Source organism: Branchiostoma floridae, chromosome 7 (assembly GCF_000003815.2).
Source record: "Branchiostoma floridae strain S238N-H82 chromosome 7, Bfl_VNyyK, whole genome shotgun sequence".
Taxonomy (NCBI): domain Eukaryota; kingdom Metazoa; phylum Chordata; class Leptocardii; order Amphioxiformes; family Branchiostomatidae; genus Branchiostoma; species Branchiostoma floridae.
Window position 1 is genome coordinate 10,847,250 of NC_049985.1, and position 26,847 is coordinate 10,874,096.

Genomic DNA, 26,847 nt, shown 5'->3' on the forward strand with positions numbered 1-26,847 from the left:
TGATAATTGCACCTCCTACTTCCCCCCTACTATTGGCATTAGTTTAGACCTAATGTGGCATCCTGACTGCCATGTTGTCTCATTGACTCTCTCACCTTTAAGGTTCACGACCACTCCGGCATAGCAAAACTGAAAAAAAATGTTCTTTGGGAAGATATACCCCTAATTTGATTAGAAGATGTGTAAAAATACATTTCTAATCACTGCAGGCCTGGCGCTGATGTATTTGTCTTGTAGAGTGACAGTGACGTTATGTACGATGTTCCATATTTCCTCTCTACTAATCTCATGAACTATGACGCCTGATCACAGCAAAATCTTACAAGGCGTGCCAATGAACTGTGAAGTAGAACATCCTCTGTTGTGCCCAGTGGATATTCACTTCACTTCATATTACCCAACCTTAGTTGATATTAAGGCCAGGAAAGCGATCAAAGTTACAAGGTACACAAACACGGCGTGACTATCATATGAAAGTCCAGAATGATATTTCCCTTTCCGCTGGTTCACATGGATAAACTTATAACTTTAAAGGCTACGAGGGGCGTTCAATAAGTAATAACTCTGACCCACTTCCAGTTGTCTCATCTAGATGAAATTTTGCATGTGTAATGATTCATATCTCTATAGTTTATGTTGCAAAAAAGCTCTGAACTAACTGTGGTTTATGATTTACTGGTGTTAGAACTGAGTTAGGTGTGAAATGGACCAGGTGTGAAATGGGGCCAGTTGAGTGTCGCGCAGTGATCCGGTTTTTGTATTTGAAAGGACGCACACCAAAGGAGACTTTTGATGAAATGAAAGAAACTTATGGTGATGATGCCCCATCACATGGCCTTGTAAAACGCCGGCATCCTGAATTCAAACATGGCCGGAAGTCTGTGGAAACAGCTTCCAGACCTGGTCGTTCTCTTCTGCCATTGATGAGGCATCTGTTGGAGGGCCAACCTGGGGTGTCCTACAAAAACGGTGTCCAGAGCTGCATCAAACAATGGGAGAAATGCATAACTCTGGGTGGTTCCTATGAAGAGAACGACTAATAACTGTGCCAAGTTTCATTAATCTCCTGCTATGGGAAATGAGTCAGAGTTATTCCTTATTGAACGCCCCTCGTACAGTCACAAGATCAGACCGGGTAGTCACGATATTGTCTGAAGACAAAGCGTGACCTGAATGAAAGAGAGAGGACATTGGTGCATGTCTCAGACGTCGTGACAGGGTGTCCAGTCAGGCACGTAACTCTAAAATATTAAATGATATCACCTATGAATTCGAATAAGTGGCCTATTATTGAGCCCCACGACCTGGAATATATGTCAATTCTGACAGTCGACTTCCCACCATAATTCTGACTAACGACTAGTTCTACCATTTCTGATGACGGCACAACAAACTACATTTAAGTATGCTTAAATCCTACTAAATGGATACGTTTTTTATTCTTTAAGTACTCTTTACAGCCTCTTTCCGGGTACCTTAAGATTATCTTAACGTGTCCTTTCCGCAGTACTGGTTTGATGCGTTATTTCATAGTTTCCCATAGGCTTTACGCATCATTGGGATCCGTAAAGGATTCGTTAACAACTTTAATCTGTCTGACTTCTGTGCTGACACCATTTTCATACTAACTTCCTGCCGCTCTACCCCAGTTTATTTAAAAAACTACAAATACACAAGAACACAAAAATCCTAGACAAAATAAAAGTCTGCGTACACGCAGCTAACCAGCCTTGCGATGTCTGTATAGCAGGTGTAGATGTGGGCGGGAGAAACAGTACATGATGATAACGCCGTGCGATTGTAAATACACCTATGTGTACTGGATTCAGTGTCTCAGTAAAATGTGTTAATGTTCCATGGCCTGCTTGAAGCCGTGGTAGCTATAAAGCCACTGTATCGGACGACTCAGGATGTTGGAAGGCCTCCCCTTTCATCAATTCATTGATCAACACGTGTATCTTTTAACCCTATTCAGACCGGGCTTTTGAGGCCCTCCATTTCTAAGTCCTATAACTCTTAAACGACGTGTTGTATGGCCACCAAATTTTCAGGAAATGATACAGACATAATATCTGACAAGTGTTAGTCGTTTGACGTTACGTTGACGTAATTTGACGTAATTATGACGTCATCAATTTGTTTGAATTGTCCGGACCCATGAAAAAGGGTATTCTCAGAAAACTTCAAGTTTTGCTCCAAAAATGTAACAGCAAGTTCAGATAACAGAATGATAATGTTTGTTATGACTTGTGTTGCCAATAGCAACATCAATGACGTCGTATGATATCCACCACCTTGAATTTTCAAAAATACTTTTTTTGCAATAAATAATCACAAAAGACAATGGAAATAGACTAAATACCTTCATTTAGATGGTTTTTGATTAAAAATTACCAGGTATTTACAAATTTGAAGGTATAATAAGCTAGTTTTTCTTGATCTGGCCATACGGTCCAATAGCAACATCAATGACGTCGTATGATATCCACCACCTTGAATTTTCAAAAATACTTTTTTTGCAATAAATAATCACAAAAGACAATGGAAATAGACTAAATACCTTCATTTAGATGGTTTTTGATTAAAAATTACCAGGTATTTACAAATTTTAAGGTATAATAAGCTAGTTTTTCTTGATCTGGCCATACGGTCCGCCATCTTGGATTTGGGGCTGATGACGTCATCAAATTAGCATAATTTATGCATATATAATTATGAAAGATATTCTAATTAACGTAAGATTTTATCTATGTAACAAAATAGCAGTAATATATCAAATAAACGCGAAAACTACATTTGTTAGAACCGAAATTAGCGATTTTTGGTAAAACTGCCTGTCAACAAGCCGCCGTTGAGGGAAAAAATGAAAAATTTCTCAAACTTCTTGAAATTATTGCTAACAATATTTTAGAAAACTTACCAAATTTGGTGGCTCTAGCATAAGCCGTTCTGGCGTTATAGGACATCAAATTTGGCGCAGGCCTCAAAAGCCCCCATGCACCCGCCCCCCCGGTCTGAATAGGGTTAAACTCCCATCCTATGTCAGGTACCCACTTCTAACCTGGGTGGAGAGGGTAGCTGAGCTGTCCCATGAACACGACGTCTATCCAGAGATGCCAGGAATCGAACTCGTGACCTCTCCATCCCGTGTTCAGTAGCCGAACTACTCGAGTAACGATCTTACATGTGTAGAAATTGGCATTAGTTTGGTTGCAACTTGCCATGTCAATCAAGACTTCACATTGACTCGATTCTTATCAATGTGAAAAGATAGTTTTTTTTGCCATAAATTTCTGGCATGTGTTTCCAGGATTGCTGATGGTTAGTGAATTATTGTTTATTGTTCCTAGTTCTAGTGGCAGCCATGGTGATTGGGAAAACAAGTTAGGCACGTGTTAACTACAGACGGGCAGGCGGACGTCGTAGGGCTCACTGTTGATGACGTCAGTGTTTCTAGTACGTGTTTTCTTTTTAACGAGTTGCCAATAACTTACACCACTGCACCTTTCACTGGTAATTCATATAAAGGCACACGTAATTGGAAAATTCACCACCTTTTGAATCATCTGCTTCATTACATACATGCACGTGGAATTCACGGACATGAGGGACAAAACAAGCGGCGCAGGTGGCCGTGGGAAAGGCCACACTGCCTTTTATGGATGACATCCTCTGGGGACCCCCAGACCAAAGCGCAAGGGCGAAAAAAGAGAAATCCAGCAAAAATGCAGCTAAACCAGAGGACTTAACATCTACTCCATTCTTTCCTAGGCTTGGTTTGCCTTATGTTCAACTTTAGTAAGAGACAATCGTCGCCATTTCATCATCTTTAAATTGCCATTCTTGTTTAAAGTTGGAACAAGGGCGCTATGGCCCGATGCCACCACCATATGCCCCTTACCATGGAGAGCAGATCCTCTGGGAAGCATAACATTCTGAATAACCAGCTGCAGGGACGCTATTGGGTGACACAAATACATCGAGTAACAGGAAAAGATGTCACAAGAGCTTTTAAAAGATACATATGTACATTGTAATGTCGTCAGTCCAAGGATAGTATTTCATTGGTTGGTCTTAGACGACCACCTCGCCAACTTACGTCAGAAGTGAACTTCAAAAGTGAAAGAAGGCGATTTCAGCATGCTAAGATATTACCATGATGTCATGTTAATCTTCTATTCGTCACATTCTGTTAGTCACGAGCACGAAAAGTCACAGGGTAGTCCAACCCATGTGACTGAAATATGTAAATAAATCTTATAATATACTCATCATGTTTAATGTTAGTCACTGACGTATATTTTTTTGTGTTGGAAAATTTCAGAAGTTTCGTGAAAATTTCAGAAATTTCAAATATGACAGCCTTAAAATCTACATATAGTATAAACCCTTTTTAGGTACAAGAAGTGTGACGAAGGATCTAACTTGATACCAAGACTGTTCTCCAGCCTTTGACACACTTCTAAAACAGAACTACTTTAGTTGTGCAACTGTGGTATGTGCCAAGCACACTCCAAACTCGCGTGACATCTCAGAGTTTATCCCAAGATTTCCCGCCGACACACGTGCGTCTCGGAGCAGGTTATATCCTGAGAGGTCTTGGGTAAGAAAAAAAAATGCTGATGTCAAATACTGACGTCAAACTGGGCTACTGTTTCACCACAAGTAAGACTCTCACGTGCAGGAAGAAGTGAAGTCTGTTTTGATAAAACGCCTTGTGAAGATCTGGATCATGTGACGTCCGGAGAGCTGGCCATAATCCCAGTGATCAAAGAACCCGGCCAACACGTACACAGGAGAGAGCTTTATTGTTGGCTTATTCCATCGTCAGTACAACTGGCCGAGCACGTTGTTTAAGGGGAAACCCATCGTCTTGTTAAGGTAAGGGGACATCACATGTGGGCCGCGGAGGTGGATACACGTGATGTATTGAAATATTGCAAAGTAAAAGGTCAGCGTTCTGATTTCTAATGCTTTTCTAATGCTTTGAATCTTAATGTTTATTTCTTGTGTGGAAAGCCGAAAACATTTGCTACTCAGGTGGTTGGTATGTCAACTTTTAAGCTACGGTGCAGAACTCTGAACTCTGAGCTTTAAAACTTGAGTGCAGTGCCACATTGTCCTTGTCTGTCCAAAAGCAAATAGAAAAAAAATCACCTCTGAACAGTGACAACAAATGTCGAATGTTAAATGAGGTGAACAAAGATAAGCTTGAAACTAAGTTTAACCGTCAAAGGAATTCTTTAGAAATCACAACTAAAATCCTTCCCTTAATGACTTTTGCTCATGGAAAATACAAAAATAGATGATAGTCATCTGATGCACACTTTAAACATATCACGCGGATGAAATTGGCTGAAAGCGGATGAAAGAATACCAACAACGGCTCTTATGTCTTCCGTTCATCACGTTTTGTCCAGGTCGCCAAGGGTCCTTCAGCCCATGTGTACACCCGCGATTCTGCCATACACGGGGAAAACAGTACTGTCGGCAACTCCTGCCCACGCTCAATGTGGGTAATGTTTGATGGAACCACCGTTAGCATATTGGCCTTTCTACTAATTCCAGCTACAAATGTCATGCCCCATTTGATGATAGTATTGTGTGTTCAAACCTTTTGATGTTGTTTCAGTGAATTTGAAAACAGAGACACGAGAAGAATGCATACTTAAAGCCCCCTTCACACGAGAGCACGAATGAGCCAGAATGCCGTCCGAATGAATTTTTTTTTCTATTCGTGGCAATTCCTCGTAATTCGTACTGTATTCTAAACATTCTTACTGCATTCGAGATATTCGGCCCCGTTCTTTTGGCTGGCTCGAAAGTTTTTGACATGTTAAAAACTATCGAGGTGCATTCGAAGTGGAGAAATATCGAATGGCATTCGTAGTGGATTCTAGTGTATTCTAACAATTCTGACTGCAGTCTGACCGCATTCTACGGCATTCTACGAGGGGCATTCAATAAGTAATGCCCCTGACCCACTTCCAGTTGTCTGATCTAAATGAAATTTTGCATGTGTAATGAGTCATATGTCTATGGGTTATGTTGCAAAAAACAGCTCTGAACTAACTGTGGTTACTGATTTACTGGTGTTTGAACTGAGTCAGGTGTGAAATGGACCAGGTGTGAAATGGAGCATGTTGAGTGTCGCGCAGTGATCCGGTTTTTGTATTTGAAAGGACGCACACCAAAGGGGACTTTTGATGAAATGAAAAAAACTTATGGTGATGATGCCCCATCATATGACCTTGTAAAACGCTGGCATCCTGAATTCAAACAAGGTCGGAAGTCTCTGGAAACAGCTCCCAGACCTGGTCGTCCCTCTTCTGCCATTGATGAGGCATCTGTCGGAGGACCAACCTGGGATGTCCTACAAGAACGGTGTCCAGAGCTACATCAAATAATGGGAGAAATGCAAAACTCTGGGTGGTTCCTATGAAGAGAAAGACTAATAACTGTGCCAAGTTTCATTAATATCCTGCTATGGGAAATGAGTCAGGGGCATTACTTATTGAATGCCCCTCGTAACATTATTCGAAACATTCTTATCTCATTCGATGGAGAACTGAAACGGCAAGCCACCTTGAATAGAATCCTGCCAGAATGTGGCCGAAAGAATATTTCGAATGCCGTAAGAATGTCTAGAATGCACTACGAATTCACAGGAATAGACAAGAATTTTCATTCTGACGGTATTCCGGCTCATTCCTTCTCGTGTGAAGGGGATTTAAGGCCCATTTGGAATTCCCACCCGAATGGCCCCGAATGTGACACGAAGTTTACAAATACTTCATTCCGGCTGGTTCGGCTTGATTCCTGCTAATTCGATTTCCGTGTGAAGGCCCTATAAGAGATGAAGATTTTCAACCGGTAACCTACTTAAGACCATTTTCTTTTATCTATACGTGCATGCTACAGCTGGTTGCCATAGCCTCTTTGGTGGCTGAAAAAGCAGTAGAATATTACCAAATAGGGCAGATGACTCATCAGAGGGATCAGTCACAGATGCCCTGTGTCTGAACCAAGCGGTTGGGAGTGATCACGCGTACCCGCCATCCTGGAAGGGGTTGGAGTTTTTTTAGACCAGGGCGATAAAAAATCGTCAACTGTTCATTGTGCTATGGGAATGTCTCTCGATACAATGAACCTTTATATACTGTACATAGCGTCTGTCTTCTCTGTCACAACCTTTTAGATTAGCTCATGACGGTCAGAATACTGGACATTGAACAGGACAACTAAGATGTATAAGGAGGCCAGATACAAAAGAGCACTCCAACCATCCCTGATCGAACAGAGAACGTGGGCGTTATAAACTACCTGGCACGTTTGACCAATTGCTGACGACACGTATCCGTAAGATCACGTGTTAATAAGATCACGTGTTTGTAACTCTCTCGAGTTTACGTTCTAAAGTGATTAATTGATCATCAGTATTGATCCTGACGAAGGCGAAAAAGGAAAATTTGGTCCGGTTATGCCTTTGTGTTGTAAGAAAGTTTAGCTTTGTTATATGATTACTACCAACACAGATGAGCTTGCATGATAATCACTTTAATTTTCAGGCTGTGCTACCGGTGATGAGCGGTGGCAGTGTTAAAACTTCCGCGCTAACTCCTAGGTCACGTTCTGAGGTAACGTGAAGCTGCCCATGTGACAATGATGTCATGACGCGTGATATGATACTTTAAATTAATCTTCTTACCTCCGCGAATAGTTTCACCAGCCGCTAGATAGGAAAGTTCTTTGGAGACAACTAAGTTTCTTCAAGCCGACGTTTTGGTGGATGTCTATCACCTTCCTTACACAGCCAGGACAATGCTGACCGGCTCTATGTGTATTTCATGCTGTAGCTAGGTGACGGACGCGGCTGTCGGACCCAAACGTTAATCGAATACCAGCAATACAAAAAGGAATCAGCCAGTAGTGACATGGAGACGGTGACTGGCGGGCAAAGAAACGTTTGCAGGGCTCGAATTACTATTTTCTGCATACCTACACTGGTGCAGGGAACATTGAAAATTACCTGCACCAGACAAATTTTACCTGCACCACTCTGAATTTATGAGAAGTATGGATCATGCTAAAAGTGTTCAGGAACCATTGCTTTCTTTTCTTCTATACTTCATAGGTGCATGGTAACAGTCAATTCAGCTAATAACAATCCACATACACCTACATCATATGACATTTATGTATAAAACCCAGTACATGGACCAGTGCAGGTTAGGTGTAGGTAGACACCAGAAATACCTGCACAGCTCCAATTTTACCTGCACTAACCTGCATATGCAGGTAGTATTTCGAGCCCTGGTTTGGTATCTACTGAATCCATCAATCCCGGCATCATAGTCTCAGAAACATGATGAAATTCTAGCGGTTGGTAGACCTAACGGGGCTTAAGTGTCCTTCTCACACGTTACCCGTGACATACCGGCCACGTTGAAGGTAATTATAACGTGAGGAAGCGCAGGTGATGCTGGTGTCTACACGTGTGACGAGTCACTTCATAAACCCTTCATAGTCTCAGTCGGAAACCTGAAGTGCTCTTGGTCTTTGGTAATGACCGTCTGGAAACTTTGAGTGTGAATTCACGTGAGAGAATGGTCTCACTCATCCCTGCACGCACTACTCTGCGAAGGCTGACAGGGCACGTTTGGGGTAAATTGAGGCAGTGAAGGTGACACAAGTGTCCTCACTCGGGACAAGACAGTTCATAAATCCCTCATAAAACCTCATTAACGAAAGTGACGGCTGTGAGTGACAGTCACATGCAGAGGCTCAGCCACACAGATGACGACCTTCGGCGGTGTTGATTACCCAAAGGTCGTAGAATACAAGATTAAGTTTAAAAAAAAATAGTGGATTGGCATATCATGTAGTGTGGTACATCTCAGGTAATACTGATGTCTTCAAGTGCTTTCAGGCTACAAATACACTAAGCTGACCTGATACACCTGAAACCCGTTATACATGTCCAAACCGGGGCCCGGCCGAACTGTTTTATAAAACGAAAAATAAATCGTATACCTAGAAATAAGCACAAATCAAGCTCATGACTCTCCGTTTTACGTTTTGTGTATTTTGGTGTCTTTAATTTCATATTTTTTTTGTTCCCGAAAACTACCCGGTCGGGCCAGGGTTTGGAAATGAAACCAAGGTATTCAAAAGCGTCTTCCAATTTGCCTGGTTTAAAAGACATATCATATATATGCATGCGCTATGCGAATTATAATTGATTCAGCAGAGCACTATGGCAAGTAACACTGGGGAGCATTATGTTTATATGGAGCCTCTTGGGCATCTGAGGCAGCTGGTTCGTTCTTAACAACCTCTTCACGTCAAAAGGTCCTCATTAAAAGGGTCTTCAACAGCTGTCTGTGTACATGAGATCGGATGTGCAATGCGTACATATTACCATGCACACGCAAAAGAACTTTTTTATAAGTATACATGAAATCCATCACACACAAAAACTGGTTAGTAGACATGGAGAAAATACGTGTAATGATTACGTTTATTGGAAATTTGTGCCCATAGGAATCAAATTGAGTAAATATAAGATGCGAGACAGACAATAAAGATAAAATTTCTTTTCTTCAATAAATAGTTCTATATCTACGTTACTGATGCGGGGTTGCATTTGTTTTTGAAGCAGTAATGAATTATGTTATAATGAATAATGATAATATCTCTGTTTCTAAATTGAATAACTTGACCAAGCAACTGCAAATTGATACACGGAGGCTAATTGCAATTAAAGGAGGAAACAGAGAACCTCAAGTAACCATAAGGTTAGAACCAGACTAGTTCTGCTCCTTAGACTTCACATGTATCAGTAGACTTGTCTCAAATCTAAAGTCTCATTACGATACAGCTACTTCTCGAAGGATTGCAACAGATTTAACACGTTTCAAATCCTCTACCCTTATACGAGACCTGAGCAGCATGGTTTTCAACCAACTTTATAACAATAAAAGTGTCAGACTAAATATAGCTATACCTATCCATATGGCGTTAAAAGCTTCCAACGGCGGTCAAAAATATATCTAATGCTCTCCCAAATGGCACAGAACCCCCTAACCTTTCGCTGAGCGACGAATCTTACGTCTGCGACCTTTTTAACCATGGTCTTACCTTTAATAAGCGTCGAGAAGCAAATTAGATAATGGCGTCTTCGCCGATGCCTCTTCATTTCAACCAGATGCGCACACCTCGTGATCTTTGTGACCTTTGACTACGCTCACTCTTACTCCAAATGCGAGTTAAATCATATCTGTCTATCTTCATTCTCTCATGGCGCTGTGTAGTTGTGTACCGTCTACTTTTATAGTCGTATTGAGAAGTGTGAATACAGGACACTGCCCCCATCACTGCCATGTTCTGTTTCGTGAATATTGTTCGGCCCATCGACTTTCCAATTCAAGATAATTATGCACTAGAAGGATACAGATGGTATTTATGAAGAGAGTGGTAAAGGCTCTAGAGCTACATTTGTGAGGTTTTATTTTTTTACATTCACGTGATTTGTCTTCTTACGTCGGCTCCTTCTTATTCTATAAACAATAATAATTTACACTACATCCCATAAAAACATACATACGAAACACACAAATATCTAAGAAGGAACGGAAACAACCAAGTGCAATGGCTACATAACAACTGGCGTTATCAAGCGGGATCTTGTAGTGGGAGAACCAGGGGACTGTATATTGACCAGAACCTATACGAAGAGATTGCCTCCGAGTGAAGCAGAAGTTTGATAATGTTCTGCAAGATTGCAACTGTATTTCTTTCCTACTCCTGATGTGTACTTCTGAAGTACTGTTGGACACGAAATGGTGAAAGCTTCTTACTTGGTTTCGAACATTAACCTCTAAGCAAAGCTGTCACCTCCTGACTTTCAAACACAACTTCAGCTGCGTCTGAGGGACAGAGCAAATAACACCGCCCGGTAGCTGTGGCATTGAATCGTGTATTACATAACAGTTAAATGTTTACATAGGTTTTACCTTGACTTATATATCGCAATTTCATTCTCTACATCTTACTTAACGAAAGGTCATGTAGTCGTGGAGATAAAGTATAAAATATAAAGGAGCATTAGATAAAATTCAAGTTAAACTCCGTAAAGTTTAAAGATGTGCACGGAATACTATCATAGAACCTCTGATGCATCTAGCTACGCAGTAAAAGCTGTAATGTGATCAATTTTGAATCCAGTACTTATGTCAGTTAGCAATATATTAAACATATGTATTTAGCTTGCTTTCAAAGTCATGTCCGAAAGACTCAATGGTTATTATTACATAACCAAGAGCAACAGGTTGTTTTGTCTAGAGAAAATGTAATCTGAGCCCGTTGATGGTAAAATACAGGCCATACTTTGATCTACGCTGGAGGGTTATTTGTTAATGGAAGCAGCTTAAGTCAGGCTCAGCAGACATCTTCAATAGACCAATAAAGTTCCACTTGCGCAGGCACGCTGCAGGGAACGTGCGCTCCTCATTATGTATGCGCCGTCTCCTTGGTACCCGCCATCGTTATGCACGAGCGCTTTTTACTTAAATGATGCTCCTTCATATGGGACTCAAAGCCGGTACAGGCCACATTTCTCTCCGGTTCTGTACAACGAAAGAAGAATGAGCGTCGCAGTGAAATATCTTGCCGCTCGCGCAGCGTCTTTTCACCTGTCGGGCATCAACCGACAGTCTGACAACGTCTCCTCGGCCGAGGACGCCAGCAGACCCGAGGACGTGTTCCCGGTCGACTCGATGGTCTGTGGAGCCGTGCTCTCCCTCCTGGCTCTCTTCATGGTGGCCGTGAACGGACGAGTCATTCTGGCCTTTATTCTGGACAAGAAACTGTGGTATCCTAGTAACCTACTTGTACTAAACCTCTCCGTGTCGGACTTTTTGTTCGGTTTGATCTCTCTCCCGTTACTGACTGTGAACCAGGTGACGGGCCGGTGGGTCTTAGGCCAGACCGCCTGCTCTCTGTGGCAGTTCGTCACCTTGTGGATGAGATGTGAATCTGCCTTGACCGTGGCGCTGATCAGCTTCGACCGATACCTCATGGTGAAACGGGCGGCGGAGTACCGCAGGAAGACCCGCCGGACAGAGACGTTAGTCCTGGTAGTGGGCAGCTGGGTGCTGTCCTTGGTGCTGACGGGACCTGCCGTACTCGTGTGGGACGTCCTCATGGAAAACGGTGTTGTCTGGGAGGAGAGATGTCTGACAGACTTTGTGTTGGAGGCGCCGGCCTACAACATGTTTCTGCACACCCTGATGTTGGTGGGACCCAGCGCGATCATGACGTTCTGCTACCTACAAGTCGTGCGCGACCTCAAGAAGCGTGCCAAGCGCCGCGCTAAGAACAAGTCGCCGCTGCCGCACAGAGCCGGCCGGTTTGAAGACAAGGAAAAGGCAAAGGAGTCACCTGGGGACAACAGTAGTGAAAAGTCTAAGTCACCTCCATCAACAGTGCGGTCTTGTCGCCAGGCAAAGATGGACGTATTGGTGACAATCGCGGAGACAAAAGATAAATGTCAGGGAGCCTACCCGGCCTTTGTCACGGCAAAGGCAATGGTCAGTAAGCACGGCGATTTGGAGTTCACAAAACCACAAGAGCCACATGCGGCTACCGTAGACACTGAGAAGATATTTGCGGCTTCCTGGTTCCGAAAAAGAACTTTAACTAACGAGGACAAAGTATCTCGGACCGTAGGACTTCTGGTACTTGTGTATATCATTACTTGTGCACCCCTAAACATAGCGACTGTTGTAAAGGGAATTTTCCCCGATGTCGTCAGCTCTTTATTGTACAAAATCCTTTTTGTTGTCATGGCGATCAGCGGGGCAGCCAATCCAGTGGCCTATTCTTATCGTATTCCACCAATCAGAGAACATCTTTTGAGTGTTCCTTGTAGAAGAGTTCCAGCAAAAAATAGTGGTAAAACCTTCGTCTAAGAGTGATGTGGTCTTGTCAAAAACAACAACAACAAACAAGCAAACAAAACTGGCTCTGTGGTGTAAGTATTGTTTTAAATTTTGTAATGATTACAACACGAGAAAATGTTACATCTATAATGTTGAATGCATTTTTCATTTTTATACTTGTATTATTACATGAAGAAAAATAATAAATGTACAAGACATAACTGCAAGGATATGATTCGTTTTTGAATGTGTTTATGATGTGAGAGATTGGCTACAGTTCAGTAGGGAATCCATAGTGGCTAAGTGGTTTCCACAACGTTAGCAAAATTAAACAAAGGATTATGATGGACTGCAGCGTTAGTGCAGGCCCCATCCTTTGGCCAACAGGCATATTCTAGTATACAATGCGCCTTGTTGGTCCATTAGGAAACGGTTTCACAAACTGAAACCGCTAGGCGTCGCTTCATAACAAGTTTATTCATAAATGATCGACAGTCTGCCTATTTAACTTCTGTATATCTATCTATCTATCTATCTACCTATTTGAAATCAACCTATTTGTCTATCTATCTAATGATCTATCTATCTATCTAACTATCTATCTATCCATCTACCTATTTGTCTATCCATCTATCTATCTATTAATTCATTTATCTATCTATCAATTCATTCACTTATCAATCTATCTATCTGTCTATCTATCTATCTATCTATCTATCTATATTCATAAATCTCTCTCGCTGTAGTAATGCCGTGAGTCCTAACACCGTGTGTTATACACTGTGTGCACTATGTCCATGATACAAACAAATTACCATAGAGAGCACTATACCAAATATATCCACTATACCAACAAAAACCTAGTAGGCTAGTACTATAGAAACGTCATTTGACGTTTAACAATAAGAATTGCACAGCACGTCTCCCACATGCCGAAGAAAACACATGGGATAACACGACGTCAGCAAAAAACAGACGAGCACGAAACGAGCTCACGTACACGTGCGGGCAATTTGTTCAAAGGCTGTGGTAGGACCACCTGGTCGCCCCCGGTCCTCACAGAAAACGTGTCTGTATTCCCTAGCCTATTCTCTCTCATCACGGGCCAGTTCAACACAACAAGAATGCTAACGATCTGTTCGGTGATTAGCCAGTCAAGGTGCGCCAACGGACTGCTCAGAGTAGCACTTAGAATCCGCGGGTAATGAGCCCATGCGGTTTACAAACGTACGCGTCTGTTGACTTCAGATAACAGCCCCAGGCTTAGTGTAGAGTAAACTCTAGCTTAGAAACGTATTAGGAATGCTTGAAGGCTCAAAGAAAAACCGTAACCACTGTCGGGTACATAAGACCAAAAGCTGTATGTAGGATAAATACTACTTGACGAACTCAGAAAGGTGACAAAATGACATTGACCGCTTCTGTACGGCTCCAAGTATTATACATGAACTTGAGTGGAACTAATGACGCGTCTTTTCAACACAAACCCATTAGTCACAAGCCTGACTAAAAGCGCGCTCCTAGCGGCCGGCCCTACAGTTGCCGCCTCCTAAAAGAGGGGTCATTAACCCCAACCAGCAAGACATTGTGTAAACACAGGCTACATTAGTCACGATTCAATGAAGATACGCTGACTGCACTTCCCTTTCCTATCAGAACTTGTAAACAACACAGAGTTACGTCACGGCGTGTTTCCATCTCGTGGACGGTAGTTGCCATTTGAAACGGTCGATGCCATATCGCTGACCAGTCGCTTTGCGGTCCTTAACTATAGGAATCCCGCAGAGGAATAAAGGTGTTGCACATATGTTAAAAAGATGTCCAATATGTAATGGATAGATACCTGTTGAAGCTCTCTAAGACACTTTATTCTAGACACCAGATCGTACTGATTTATATGGATTGTACTATCTTTCGCGGCATCTTTAAACAGCCGTGTTCAAAGATGGTAAATTGTTGACGAGAAACCAAATTTGTGCTTTTGACGATGTGTTATGTTGACGCTCAGATTGATGTGTGTAACTATTTATACTAAAACTACCAGAAGGATCGACAATGTAAATGGAATGAGCAAACACAAGCAATGAATCTTTATCCATTTATTCTGCTTCATACCATGTGTCATCATTATTGTTTGTTTCCAAAACAATCATTTTAAACAACACTAGTAGGAGATGCGATCACTATCGAAGCAACATAATTTAGAACACATTCTGTGATGTTTACATGACAAAGCAAATGTATGCGATAGTCAATTACTCACATTTCAAAGGTCATCCTACTATTTTATGGGGTCTCTACAAGGCACACTCGAAAGATGTTTTTTGATTGGTGGGATACGAAAAGCGTAGGCCACCGGATTGGCTGCCCCGCTGATCGCCATGACAACAAAAAGAATTTTGTACAATAAAGAGCTGACGACATCGGGGAAAATTCCCTTTACAACAGTCGCTATGTTGAAGGGTGCACAAGTAATGATGTACACAAGTACCAGAAGTCCTACTGTCCTGGATACTTTAAACTCCATACTTAGAGTTCTTTTCCGAAATACGGGGCCTGCAAAGTTTCTCACTGTGTCCACATTCGACTTTTGTGTCCTCACCTGTTTTACTGTAGATTTCGGAGAGCTTTGATTACATAAGATGGTATTTGCGACGGCAAAGGCCGGGTAGGCTCCCTGACATTTATCTTTTGTCTCCGCGATTGTCACCAATACGTCCATCTTTGCCTGGCGACAAGACCGCACTGTTGATGGCGGTGACTTAGACTTTTCACTACTGTTGTCTTCAGGTGACTCCTTTGCCTTTTCCTTGTTCTCGAACCGGCCGGCTCCGTGCGGCAGCGGCGACTTGTTCTTAGCGCGCCGCTTGGCACGCTTCTTGAGGTCACGCACGACTTGTAGGTAGCAGAACGTCATGATCGCGCTGGGTCCCACCAACATCAGGGTGTGTAGAAACATGTTGTAGGCCGGCGCCTCCAACACAAAGTCTGTCAGACATCTCTCCTCCCAGACAACACCGTTTACCATGAGGACGTCCCACACGAGTACGGCAGGTCCCGTCAGCACCAAGGACAGCACCCAGCTGCCCACTACCAGGACTAACGTCTCTGTCCGGCGGGTCTTCCTGCGGTACTCCGCCGCCCGCTTCACCATGAGGTATCGGTCGAAGCTGATCAGCGCCACGGTCAAGGCAGATTCACATCTCATCCACAAGGTGACGAACTGCCACAGAGAGCAGGCGGTCTGGCCTAAGACCCACCGGCCCGTCACCTGGTTCACAGTCAGTAACGGGAGAGAGATCAAACCGAACAAAAAGTCCGACACGGAGAGGTTCAGTACAAGTAGGTTACTAGGATACCACAGTTTCTTGTCCAGAATAAAGGCCAGAATAACTCGTCCGTTCACGGCCACCATGAAGAGAGCCAGGATCGAGAGCACAGCTCCACAGACCATCGAGTCGACCGGGAACACGTCCTCGGGTCTGCTGGCGTCCTCGGCCGAGGAGACGTTGTCCGACTGTCCGCTGAGACCTGGCAGTTGGAAAGATGCCCCACGGGCGGCAACATATTTCATTGAGACGCTCATCCTTCTTGCACAGAGCTATAGAAAATGTGGCCTTCAAGTCTTTCACAGTGATTCCCTTATGAAATAACTAGAGAGCAAGTATATTAAGTAGGAAAAAGCTCGTGCATAATGATCGCGGTTACCTGGGAGACGGCGCATTTTTTATGAGAAAAGCACACTCCATACCGCGTGCCTGAAGTGGAATATCATTGACTTATTGCAAAAGTCTGTAGAAGCCCACCTAATCTGGGTCCATTATCAAATAACCCATGCCGCGTGGGCTAGAAGTGTGGCTTAGTTGTTTCTTGGCAGTCCTTTTTAAAGTGTTTAAGTTATCCCCACTGTTCCCTAATGTGGATAGAACACTGAAAGAAAAGTGCAATTTCATTAGTAAAATGAGATACAAATATAAATGGCATCTATACTTCGGCCATAGTAAGGCCTAGAAAAATATTGTGTTTCCGAATACGGCACTGAAAAATTACAATAAGGTAGGCGGGGATGCTACTTTGGTTTCCTTTTAATCTTAGATTTAGGCCTCAGTGATCCAACAAATAATGTTAAACAATGTAAAAAAAATGAAGTGAATCAGGTCAGTATTTTCAACATCACATGCTAATTACAGACATACACATACATGTGTAAGCACAATTTTCTATTTCAACAAAAATAAGGAGCACATGTTGGGAAGCGATTCTATACAATCTTCACGACTAAGATGGCAGATTGAAAATTCTATTCACTTGCCAGCGTCAGCCGTCGATCAAAAGTAGGTAGTGACGGCAGTTTTTTTGTTAGTCGCATAACCAGAAACACATTTTTTTCTCGTGTCTTAGACATCGAAGTACTAAGATTTTCCAAATAGCAGTTACTCGAGCAAATTAAGTATGATTTTGAAAAGCATATCCAGTTGCTTGAGTAACTCCTTTTTGGCTTATTTGGCACCATATTTGACTAGGAATGAAAACAAAAATCAGACACGTTTGTTGGAACATGCAACAAATGGGGATGAAGGGATGAACAACAATGATGAGAAGCCGAAAGTAAAGACATTGACACTAAATCACCACCTTGCATGATATACCACAGATATAAGATCAAAGAGTACATGCATGTTCCTAACATCACTTATAATGCATAAAAGCTTCTAGACCTTTCTGCACGTACAGCTTTAGTCTATTCTGACAAGCAAGAAGCTTTTAAAACCAGTCTGATCTGTTGGCTGTCATATAATACATGTTTCTGCTACATTGCCATTATCGTGTCTGAGCCAAGTCACACATCTGGGCACCTGCAGCTGTATAACCTATAGCAGCTTTCTCAGAAATAATGACAACAGTTCGTAGAGCGGGATACTTTCTCTTCAAGCACTTAGACTTGGATGTATGGTCAAGAACAGTGCCAAATAGGTGTTAGGTGATGGAGACGGAGTGTCTTGTGACTACATTAGCGTAAAGAACGCTGAGAAACCGGGTAGTGGTTGAAATAATTTAATTGCAGTTTTCGTCATTGAAAAACTTTACTCTGTAGGCATGTCCACTGTTTCAAAGTACAATTTACTTGAGCGACTGGTTTGGGCTTAGCTACTTTGTAATTGATATGAAACCATATTCCCACTCCACAATATTAAAATACACCAACTTAAACAAGCGATGTGTCACAAGGCTTCCATTTTAACCGACCTGTTTTCACTCTGCTAAATTAAAACGAGACTGATAGATAAAACACAATCAGTGGGATTTCCAAAGCTATTTAATTGTTACAGAATACCGAAAACAACCGAAGGTTTGAATCACCTCTAAACGTTTTGTCAATAGCCCCTCTATAAAACCAGCCATGTCTAGCATTCTACTGTCTGCCATTGTGACATATCATCTGTCTTGTACCTATAAAGCATCAACAAGAAAACTATTCAATGATAGCACTTAGTTTGAACCTAAACAACGCCCAACGTTAGATTTCAGCTTGGGGCTAAATATTATTGAATCATTTTGTTGTTACGGTGAAACGAAGAGTTTCTTGTATTTGGCCGATGGAAATGATTCCATAAACACACACTTCTCGGCAGTGTAGCGTCAGTAGGGCACGTCTGGGTTAAGTAAAGGTAACTCTTTACACAGTGTATATACGTCACCTGTTTTGCAACGATGGTAATCATGTAGCGCTCACGTGAAGACATCGTGATTAATTTTGCTTGTCGAATGGCTATGAAAATAGAAAGGTCCCAATAACAAACTCGTGCAGCGAGCGGAAGGCCAGGTAACGTTATATTTGCTGAGTTATATTTTCAACGCTGACGTGACATACACTGTATATTCATGAAAATGTGTTTGCGTTGCACTACATGGAAATGTGTCGCAGAAAACTTAGAAGTCTACAGAAAGTGTATAGTTTGCCCAAACTTTAGATAAATGTCCCCTTCTGCCTATCATGTCAAAACGAGCGCTAGCCTTCGTGAACTTAAGTTTGACCTCTACTTCCTGTCAGTGTTACCATTTTCCCATTCACGTCCTATCCTCTGCATTATTCGAATAACTACGGATAGACGAACACACAGATATAATGGCTACGGTTACATTTATGAAGGTTAGACATCCAGGTAAACAATATTCAAATGCAATTTAATCTCTACAACTGGATACAAAGCGGAGATTTACAATGTACTTCTGGACGTTTCCACTGACATCCATCACTCTTCTTCAGCTTCACTAAAATGAAGTTAGAGAACAATTCAATGCTATAAAAAAAAACTGGTTGAACATTTCAATTCACTGCATTTGATTTCGCGTCAGCGGGAAGATGGAGTGTTCGCGGTCGTTTTGAGTTCGCGGTAGCGCATCCCGCGAGCTTAAATGAATTTATCGTACTGTACTGTAGCCACACACTGTAATAGAAAACCCGGAGACTCTATGAACCGCCAGTCGGCAAGGGTGTTACAAGCGGACAGAACATTCCACTTCTGACCTTGACAGTGCTAGGGTGATCAACAGTCACTTGTCCAGCCCTCTAGATACTTATAACAGTACTGCATTTCTATCATGGTGTTGTACAGTACACAGCATGGAGAAATGTGTGTCTTGTAAGGATTCAAGTGTATTTATCGTAGCAAGTACCTCAAATATTTCATCATTACAAGTTACAACACTGTTACAATGTATAGTACATACATGAACCAAGAAAGGGAAGCCAAAGGCGGCGCAAGTAGAAAACAGATGGAAAATGCTCGCGGTGGTTTTGAGTTCGCGGCAAAGCGGCCACCGTAAAAACCGCAAACATAACACCACCACGAAAGTTTCTTCATTTACAATAACATCTAAGGATCGTATGCGAATGTCACTGAAATATAAACCATGTTTTCATGGTAAGATAATACCAGAGAAAAAGTTGCTAATAATGGCTGTTTCTTTGCATTATTAAACACACATACAGACCATCGAAAACAAAGCCCTTACACGGAGGTAAAAAACAACTCTACTGCCACCTATGAGCTTCCAACACGCACACAGTCTGAAGCACATGTACCAATGTACGCTTGTCTGCAAAAATAATGACCCTGATGTCGTTGGCTGACTCATTTACCAGAGACTCTAATATCAAGTATCGCACTCAACATACATAGCTATAGGCAGCTGCGCACATCATCTTTAATAGAGGCCTCTTCAACCAATTTTAATCACTTGCTCTAGATACTGAATGACCTGTGAGAGTTAACGTTATATATACTTGAACATATGCGTGCTTCGCAGCTATAGACGCGCGTGATCAACCATTCAAAAGATAAATGGTATCTCTAATTAAGGAAAAGTGGACTTGGACAACTTTGTTGACACAGAGATGTGGTGATTAGGGTTTGAAGACTCTGAGTGAATTCATGTGAAGGGTTAACGATGACACATATGTTATCACATGTCGAGACACGTTCACTCAAGCACCTCCAGCACATGTCAAGCGCGTGGGAAGGTTACTTTAAGTCCTGCTCTGAAGTCATGTCTTTATACAGCGAGAAGCACGTAAAGATTCTGAGAACAACCGGGATCACGTGAAGATATCAGTGTCACCTGGGCTACTGCACCACACTACCTAGAACGTGGCCTGTCGCTATTGATGGAGTATTAAGCGCGTGCGAAGGGTTCTTTACGCTATATGCACTTCCACAGTTTCAAAATATATCTTACTCAAGGGCGATTGGTCTGGGCTGCGCTATTTATGAACCAGTATTTTCTATCCCACAAATTAAAATTCACACAAACAGACTTAAGATGTCAATTCACTAACTCCTAAGGATCGTATGGAAATAAATCATGTTTGCATAGTTCCCTACTTACAATTCACAGAAGCAGGCTTATCACAAGGTTTTGATTTTAACCGACCGAGTTTAGATCTGATAAATTAAGATAAGACTGGTAGATATAAACACGACAGGTAGAATTTCTAAAGCTATGCAAATGTTACAGAATACCAAAAAGCAACCGAAGGTTTGGATCACCTTTGAAGGTTTTGTCAATAGCCTTTCTGTAAAATCAGCCATATCTAGAGCTCTACTGTCTGACGTTGTAATAGATCATCTATCTTGTACATATAAAACATCAACAAGAAAACTATTCAATGATAGCAGTTAATTTTGAACCTTGACAACATGCAAACATATTACGTTAGATATACGACTATGGGCTAAATATTATTGAATAATTTTGCTGTTACGGTGAAATGAAGAGTTTCCTGTATTTTACAGATGGAAATGATTCCATAAACACACACTTCTCGCTAGTACAGCAACAGTAGGGCACGTCTGGGTTAAGTAAAGGTAACTATTCAGAAAGTGTTTATACGTCATCTGTTTTGACAGGATGGTGATCATGTGGCGATCACGTGAAGACATCGTGATTGACTTTGCTTTTCAAATGGGTATGGAAATGTCCCAATAACAAACTCGTGCTGCGAGCGGAAGGTCAGGTATATTTGCTGAGCTATATTTGCAACGCTGAGATACTGTGTATATTCATGAAAAAGTGTTAGCGCTACAATACTGTTGGAATTATGTTGCAGGAAACTACTAAATAGAAATCGAAAGGGTCGAAAGTATATAGTTTGCCCAAACTTTACTAGGTCAATGTTCCCTATGTATACTGCCTATTATGTGGAAACGAGCACTAGCTTTAGTGGACCATGAACTTAAGTTTGACCTATACGTCCTGTCAGTGTTATCATTTTCCACTTCAATCCTTGTCACTCGAATACAATATTCAAATAACGACGGACAGACGAGCAAACATGTAATGGCTATGTTTATGAAGATTAGACTTCCAGGTTAACAATATTCAAATACAATTCAATCTCAAATAAAAAATTCAACTGGATAAAAACGGAGGTTTACAATGTACTTCCGGACGTTTCAAGTGACATCCATCACTCTTCTTCAGCGTCACTAGAATGAACTGGCAGAACAATTCAATACAAGTACAGCTAACTGGAAAAAAAAACTGGTTGAACATGTCAATTCACCAAGTCCTAAGGACCGTTTACAAATGTCACTCAAATGTAAATCGTGTTTGCATAGTTCCCTATGGTAACACAATTTCATAGGAAAAGTTATTGATAATTGCTATTTTTTCACATTATTTAACATACATACAGACCACCGAAAACAAAGCCATTGAACAAGGAGGTAAAAAAGTACAATCGACTGCCTTCACCTCACTGATGGGCTCCAACTACGCACACAGTCTGAAGCACATGTACCAATGTACGCTTGTCTGCAAAAATAGTGACCTTCATGTCGTTGACTGACTCATTTACCAGAGACACCATCGTCAAGTGTCGCACTTGACATGCATAGATATAGGTAGCTGTGGTGCTTAATCTTTAATAGATGCCTCTTTAATCAATTTCAATCACTTAAAATGAATGAACTATTTAAGTATGATGGCTATATGTACTTGAACAACTCTTCAGAAGATACATTGTGCCTGCGTAGTTAAGGAAAAGTGGACTTGGACAACTCTGTTGATACAGAGATGTGGTGATTTATGAGGCTTTTAAGTCTCGATGAATTGGTATGAAGGGTTAACGTTGACCCATATACATGGACGTTATCACATGTGAAGACATGAGTGTTAACTCAGGATCGATCCTCCACCACACGTAAGGCGCGTGGGGCTGAGGTCACAGGAGGTCCTGCTCTGAAGTCATGTCGTTTGTACAGCGAGAAGTACGTAAAGTTTCTGAGAACAACTGGGATCACTTTGAAGGATAAACTCATATGTCCCCACACGTGAAGATATCAGTGTCACATGGGCTCCTGCGTCACACAACCTATAGCCTTGGAGGCCAAGCGCGTGCGAAGGACATTTGAAACCATGCTGTGAAGTAATCGTGTTTGAATAGCGAGGAACTTCAGGTTCCTTCAACTGGGATGACTTTGCGGGTAAACACACGTGGAGGATATAGGTGTCACCTGAGCTAAACACTGTTACGTGGCGCGTGCGATGGGTTCTTTACGCTGTATGCACGTCCATAATTTCAAATATATCTTACTCAAGAGCGATTGGTCTGGGCTTCGCTATTTACATGTATGAACCAGTATTTTCCATCCCACAAATTAAAATTCACACAAACAGGCCTAGATGTCAATCCACTAACTCCTAAGGATAGTATGCAAATGTAACTCAAATGTAAATCATGTTTGCATTATGATATATAGTTCCCTATGGTAAGACAATACCATTGCAAAATGTCTGAAGTACATGTGCCAATGTACGCTTGTCTGCAAAAATAGTGACCTTCATGCCGTTGACTGACTCATTTGCCAGATACCCTACTGCCAAGTATCGCACTCAACATCTGTCATAATGTATTCTATTATCATTCCTCAAAAGTACATAGGCAGGGGGAGCTATACAAGCCTCCCCGAATTGGGTACAATTTGTACAAAAATTTTACTAAACAGCCATAGTCGAAACGTTAAACATACATAGCTATAGGCAGTTGTGCACATTATCTTTAATAGATGCCTCTTCAATCAATTTTAATCACTCAAATCGAATGGCCTATGATGGCTATATATACTTGAACAACTCTTCAGAAGATTCACTGTACCTGCGTAGTTAAGGAAAAGTGGACTAGGACAACTCTGTTGATACAGAGATGTGGTGATTTATTAGGCTTTTAAGTCTCACTGAATTGATATGAAGGATGAACGTTGACCCATAGATTGACGTTATCACATGTGAAGACATGTGTTCACTCGAGCCCCTCCACCACACGTCAAGCGCGTGGGAAGGTCACTGGAGGTCCTGCTCTGAAGTCAAGCCGTTTGTTAGGCGTAAGGTTCCTGAGATCAAATGGAATCACCTCAAAGGGTAAAGTCATATGTCCTCATACGTGAAGATATCAGTGTCACCTGCACTACTGCACCATACCACACTGTCTAGAACGTGACCTCACCCTTGATTGAGTAGCGCGTGCGAAGGCCAGTTGAAACCATGCTGCGAAGTCATAGTGTCTGTATACCGAGGAGTACTTCAAGTTCAACTGGGATGACTTTGCGGGTAAACAAACGTGAGGATGTAGGTGTCACCTGATCTGGTGTGGGGTTGCGCGTGCGAAGGGTACTCAGGCCCTGCTCTGAAGTCACTAGTAGTGTTTGTATAGCGAGAAGTACGTCAGTTTTCTGAGTTCAACTGGGATCATTTTAAATGGTAAACCCATTTGTGAGAGGGGAAGGGCGCTCTTGGAAGTCCTACTGTGAAGTCATAGTGTAAAGGTGGGCTCACACGTGCGTACATATTCAAGTCCGTATGGAATCCACGTGGAAGTCTTAGCCTCTGTCAGTTGAAGGCTCTACAGGTCGCTGAAACAAATAAATGGACAAATACAGACAGATAACAAGCCAGCGGAGCTAGCTGGTCGCATACCATACTCCTCTTAGAGCTAACTTCTTTCTTTTTATTCCCTTTGATATGAAAGACAGACATAGTGGTGGCGCACTCAAGTTGGCAACTTATATTCATTCCACCACTATACATATATACAAACACATTGACATAACTGAACTAAGCGAAGTAAAAACTTAAGGAAGATATAGATAATACTAACAACAAGTAAAAATTAAATGATGTGTATAACAAAAGTTGATATGTGCGCATGCCGGATCCCCTACCCCAGTAACAAAGGTTCAAGTTCACAGAGAACTAAAAGTATAAATCAGGATACAAAACGTTTAGATGTTGTAATAAGATTTTGGGTCAAAGTAAGAATTTCAGAATTTAAGGAATGTGAAAAAGATGGACTTCTTTGGCATGTTATGGGGCTATATTTGTCTATTTTTTTCAGCGACCTGTGAAGCCTGGTGGAGACTAAGAATTCCACACGGACCTTATACGGACTTGAACATGTACGCACGTATGGACCCTGCTTAAGCCAAGCGAGGAGTGCGTCAGGTACAACTGGGGTCGCTTTATGGGTAAACACACGTGGAGACATCGATGCCACCTGATGTACTGCACCACACCATCTAGAACGTGACCTGTCACTCTGGGAGGTGTAGCGCGTGCGCCGGGCCACGCTCTGAGGTCGGGGTTAGATCCACAGGAGGCGTGCGTCAGTTGTCTGAGATCAACTGGAATCAACAAGAGTAAAGCCAGATCTCATCAAACGTGCAAACATTCGTGCCCACCTGAAATGTGACTGGGTAGTACCCGTGCATGGTAGAATAGCGAGTGTTGACAAGCCCCCGCTCTCCATTGAAGTCATAGCGTTTGAAATGTGCATAGCGTGATTATCAAAGGCTAATTGTGCCAGGTTTCTGAGAATATAGAACTCTAACCCATATGTCATTGCACGTGAACTCTGGGCATCGGTGCTCAGCTGCCGTGTTTCCTAGAACGTGATCATCAATGTTGGTGTGTGTATGGGTGTGCGTATATGTGTTCGTGTGTGTGCGTGGGTGTGCGTGTGGGTGTATGTTTTGCTTACAAGTGTTCTGTATTGGAATTGTGCTGTACGCGTGTAGTAGACCTATTTCATAGACACGTTATTTAAATAAAAACGTCCGAACTGAGAGTACTTTATTGCACGACATTTGTACATGGTGCAATGTATGGCAACAACTATTAGTACAAAATAGGTGTGATGTGATACAAATCTACTGAAGTGAATCAACACGATCTCACAAACTCAGTAGAAGAAGTGGTGGTATCGAGAGACTCCAACCATCATAGTAGACACGTACTGCCCTCCATGTAGATTTTACACTCTGGGTACCACTTCTATAACTATAAGAGATTGAGTGGCTATAAAGTCATCTGCCTGCGGCCTACTCCCCTCAATTGCCTGAGTGTGTGCTTGTCGCCTTTACATGAGCGGTTTCCAATATTGATATGATATCAGCTATGGTATTTTTTTAATCCACGTACGATTTCTATTAATGTAATATTGGAAAAACAAGGAGTACGACAAGTGAAGTTGTAGCAATTTTATATTTCACAAATCGTACCTTAGGTGTTTCTGACCGACCTTGGGTTATCCCTTACTATGATAAGCTTATGCACCGCGTGATCATTTTCTGAAGCAGTAACATATAGCATTTGCACAGAAATTGGCCCATTTTCAAAAAAGATGAACTTGACTTATGGACTTGACATTTTGCAAAGTGAAAATGCATTATGTCCATCGGCCACAAGTCCCAATCTAGTCACTCTCCCTGCACATATACTCTTTGATGTACAGTACATTACAGCACTTCTAGCACCACGTTAAGTGCCACGCGTAGAGGCGGCTGCACTCAGTGTCACGATAGCATTATCAAGGAGACGTGACGACGTTGTGGACTACTGTAACCATGCAGGTGCAGCTTTCCGTAATTCTTCAACACACTGTCTGGCCATGTTGATGTGATAATATGGATGACATGCTATGGGAATCCCAAAACTGATGCGAGCGTGTGAACAAATGACAAACACAGAGTATTGAATACCGAACAATAGATTCTTCATTTTTGTTCTTCTTTGACATTAAAATTGACGTTGACATTGCTGTATGTTTCCCGATGTATTTACCTTTTAATCTACGGCATGAATTTGCTCATTTTACAGTTGCTTTGTACAAATCATGGTTGGAAACATTTTTTATTCTTATTTTCGGAAACGGGCGAAAATTGATGCGCGTGCGAATGTCATCAATGAATAAATCAAATAAACATAGCTTTAGGTAAATCTGATCACCCTAACAACTTTTGATAGGACTTGGTAGTTCGTCTGTTCGTCCCGAACCAGTTGTGAAATCACGTTATGCTCTTAACTACTCAAAATAACATCATGGCAACGAGACATTTGGCTTATTTTG

At 41.9% G+C, this 26,847-nt stretch overlaps 2 protein-coding genes across 2 annotated transcripts; one reads left to right on the plus strand and one right to left on the minus strand.

Annotated features, from left to right (window-relative positions):
* The first annotated feature begins 11,525 nt into the window (after positions 1–11,525).
* On the plus strand, positions 11,526–13,065 carry LOC118420244 (histamine H3 receptor-like). The gene has a single exon (XM_035826965.1). The coding sequence runs from the start codon at positions 11,646–11,648 to the stop codon at positions 12,969–12,971; it is 1,326 nt and encodes a 441-aa protein (XP_035682858.1). The 5' UTR covers positions 11,526–11,645; the 3' UTR covers positions 12,972–13,065.
* A 2,077-nt stretch (positions 13,066–15,142) lies between these two features.
* On the minus strand, positions 15,143–16,527 carry LOC118420007 (histamine H3 receptor-like). Its single transcript, XM_035826711.1, has 2 exons — positions 15,544–16,527; positions 15,143–15,154 (listed from the first exon to the last, which is right to left on the minus strand). The coding sequence occupies exons 1-2, from the start codon at positions 16,525–16,527 to the stop codon at positions 15,143–15,145; spliced, it is 996 nt and encodes a 331-aa protein (XP_035682604.1).
* Between the last annotated feature and the right edge of the window lie 10,320 nt (positions 16,528–26,847).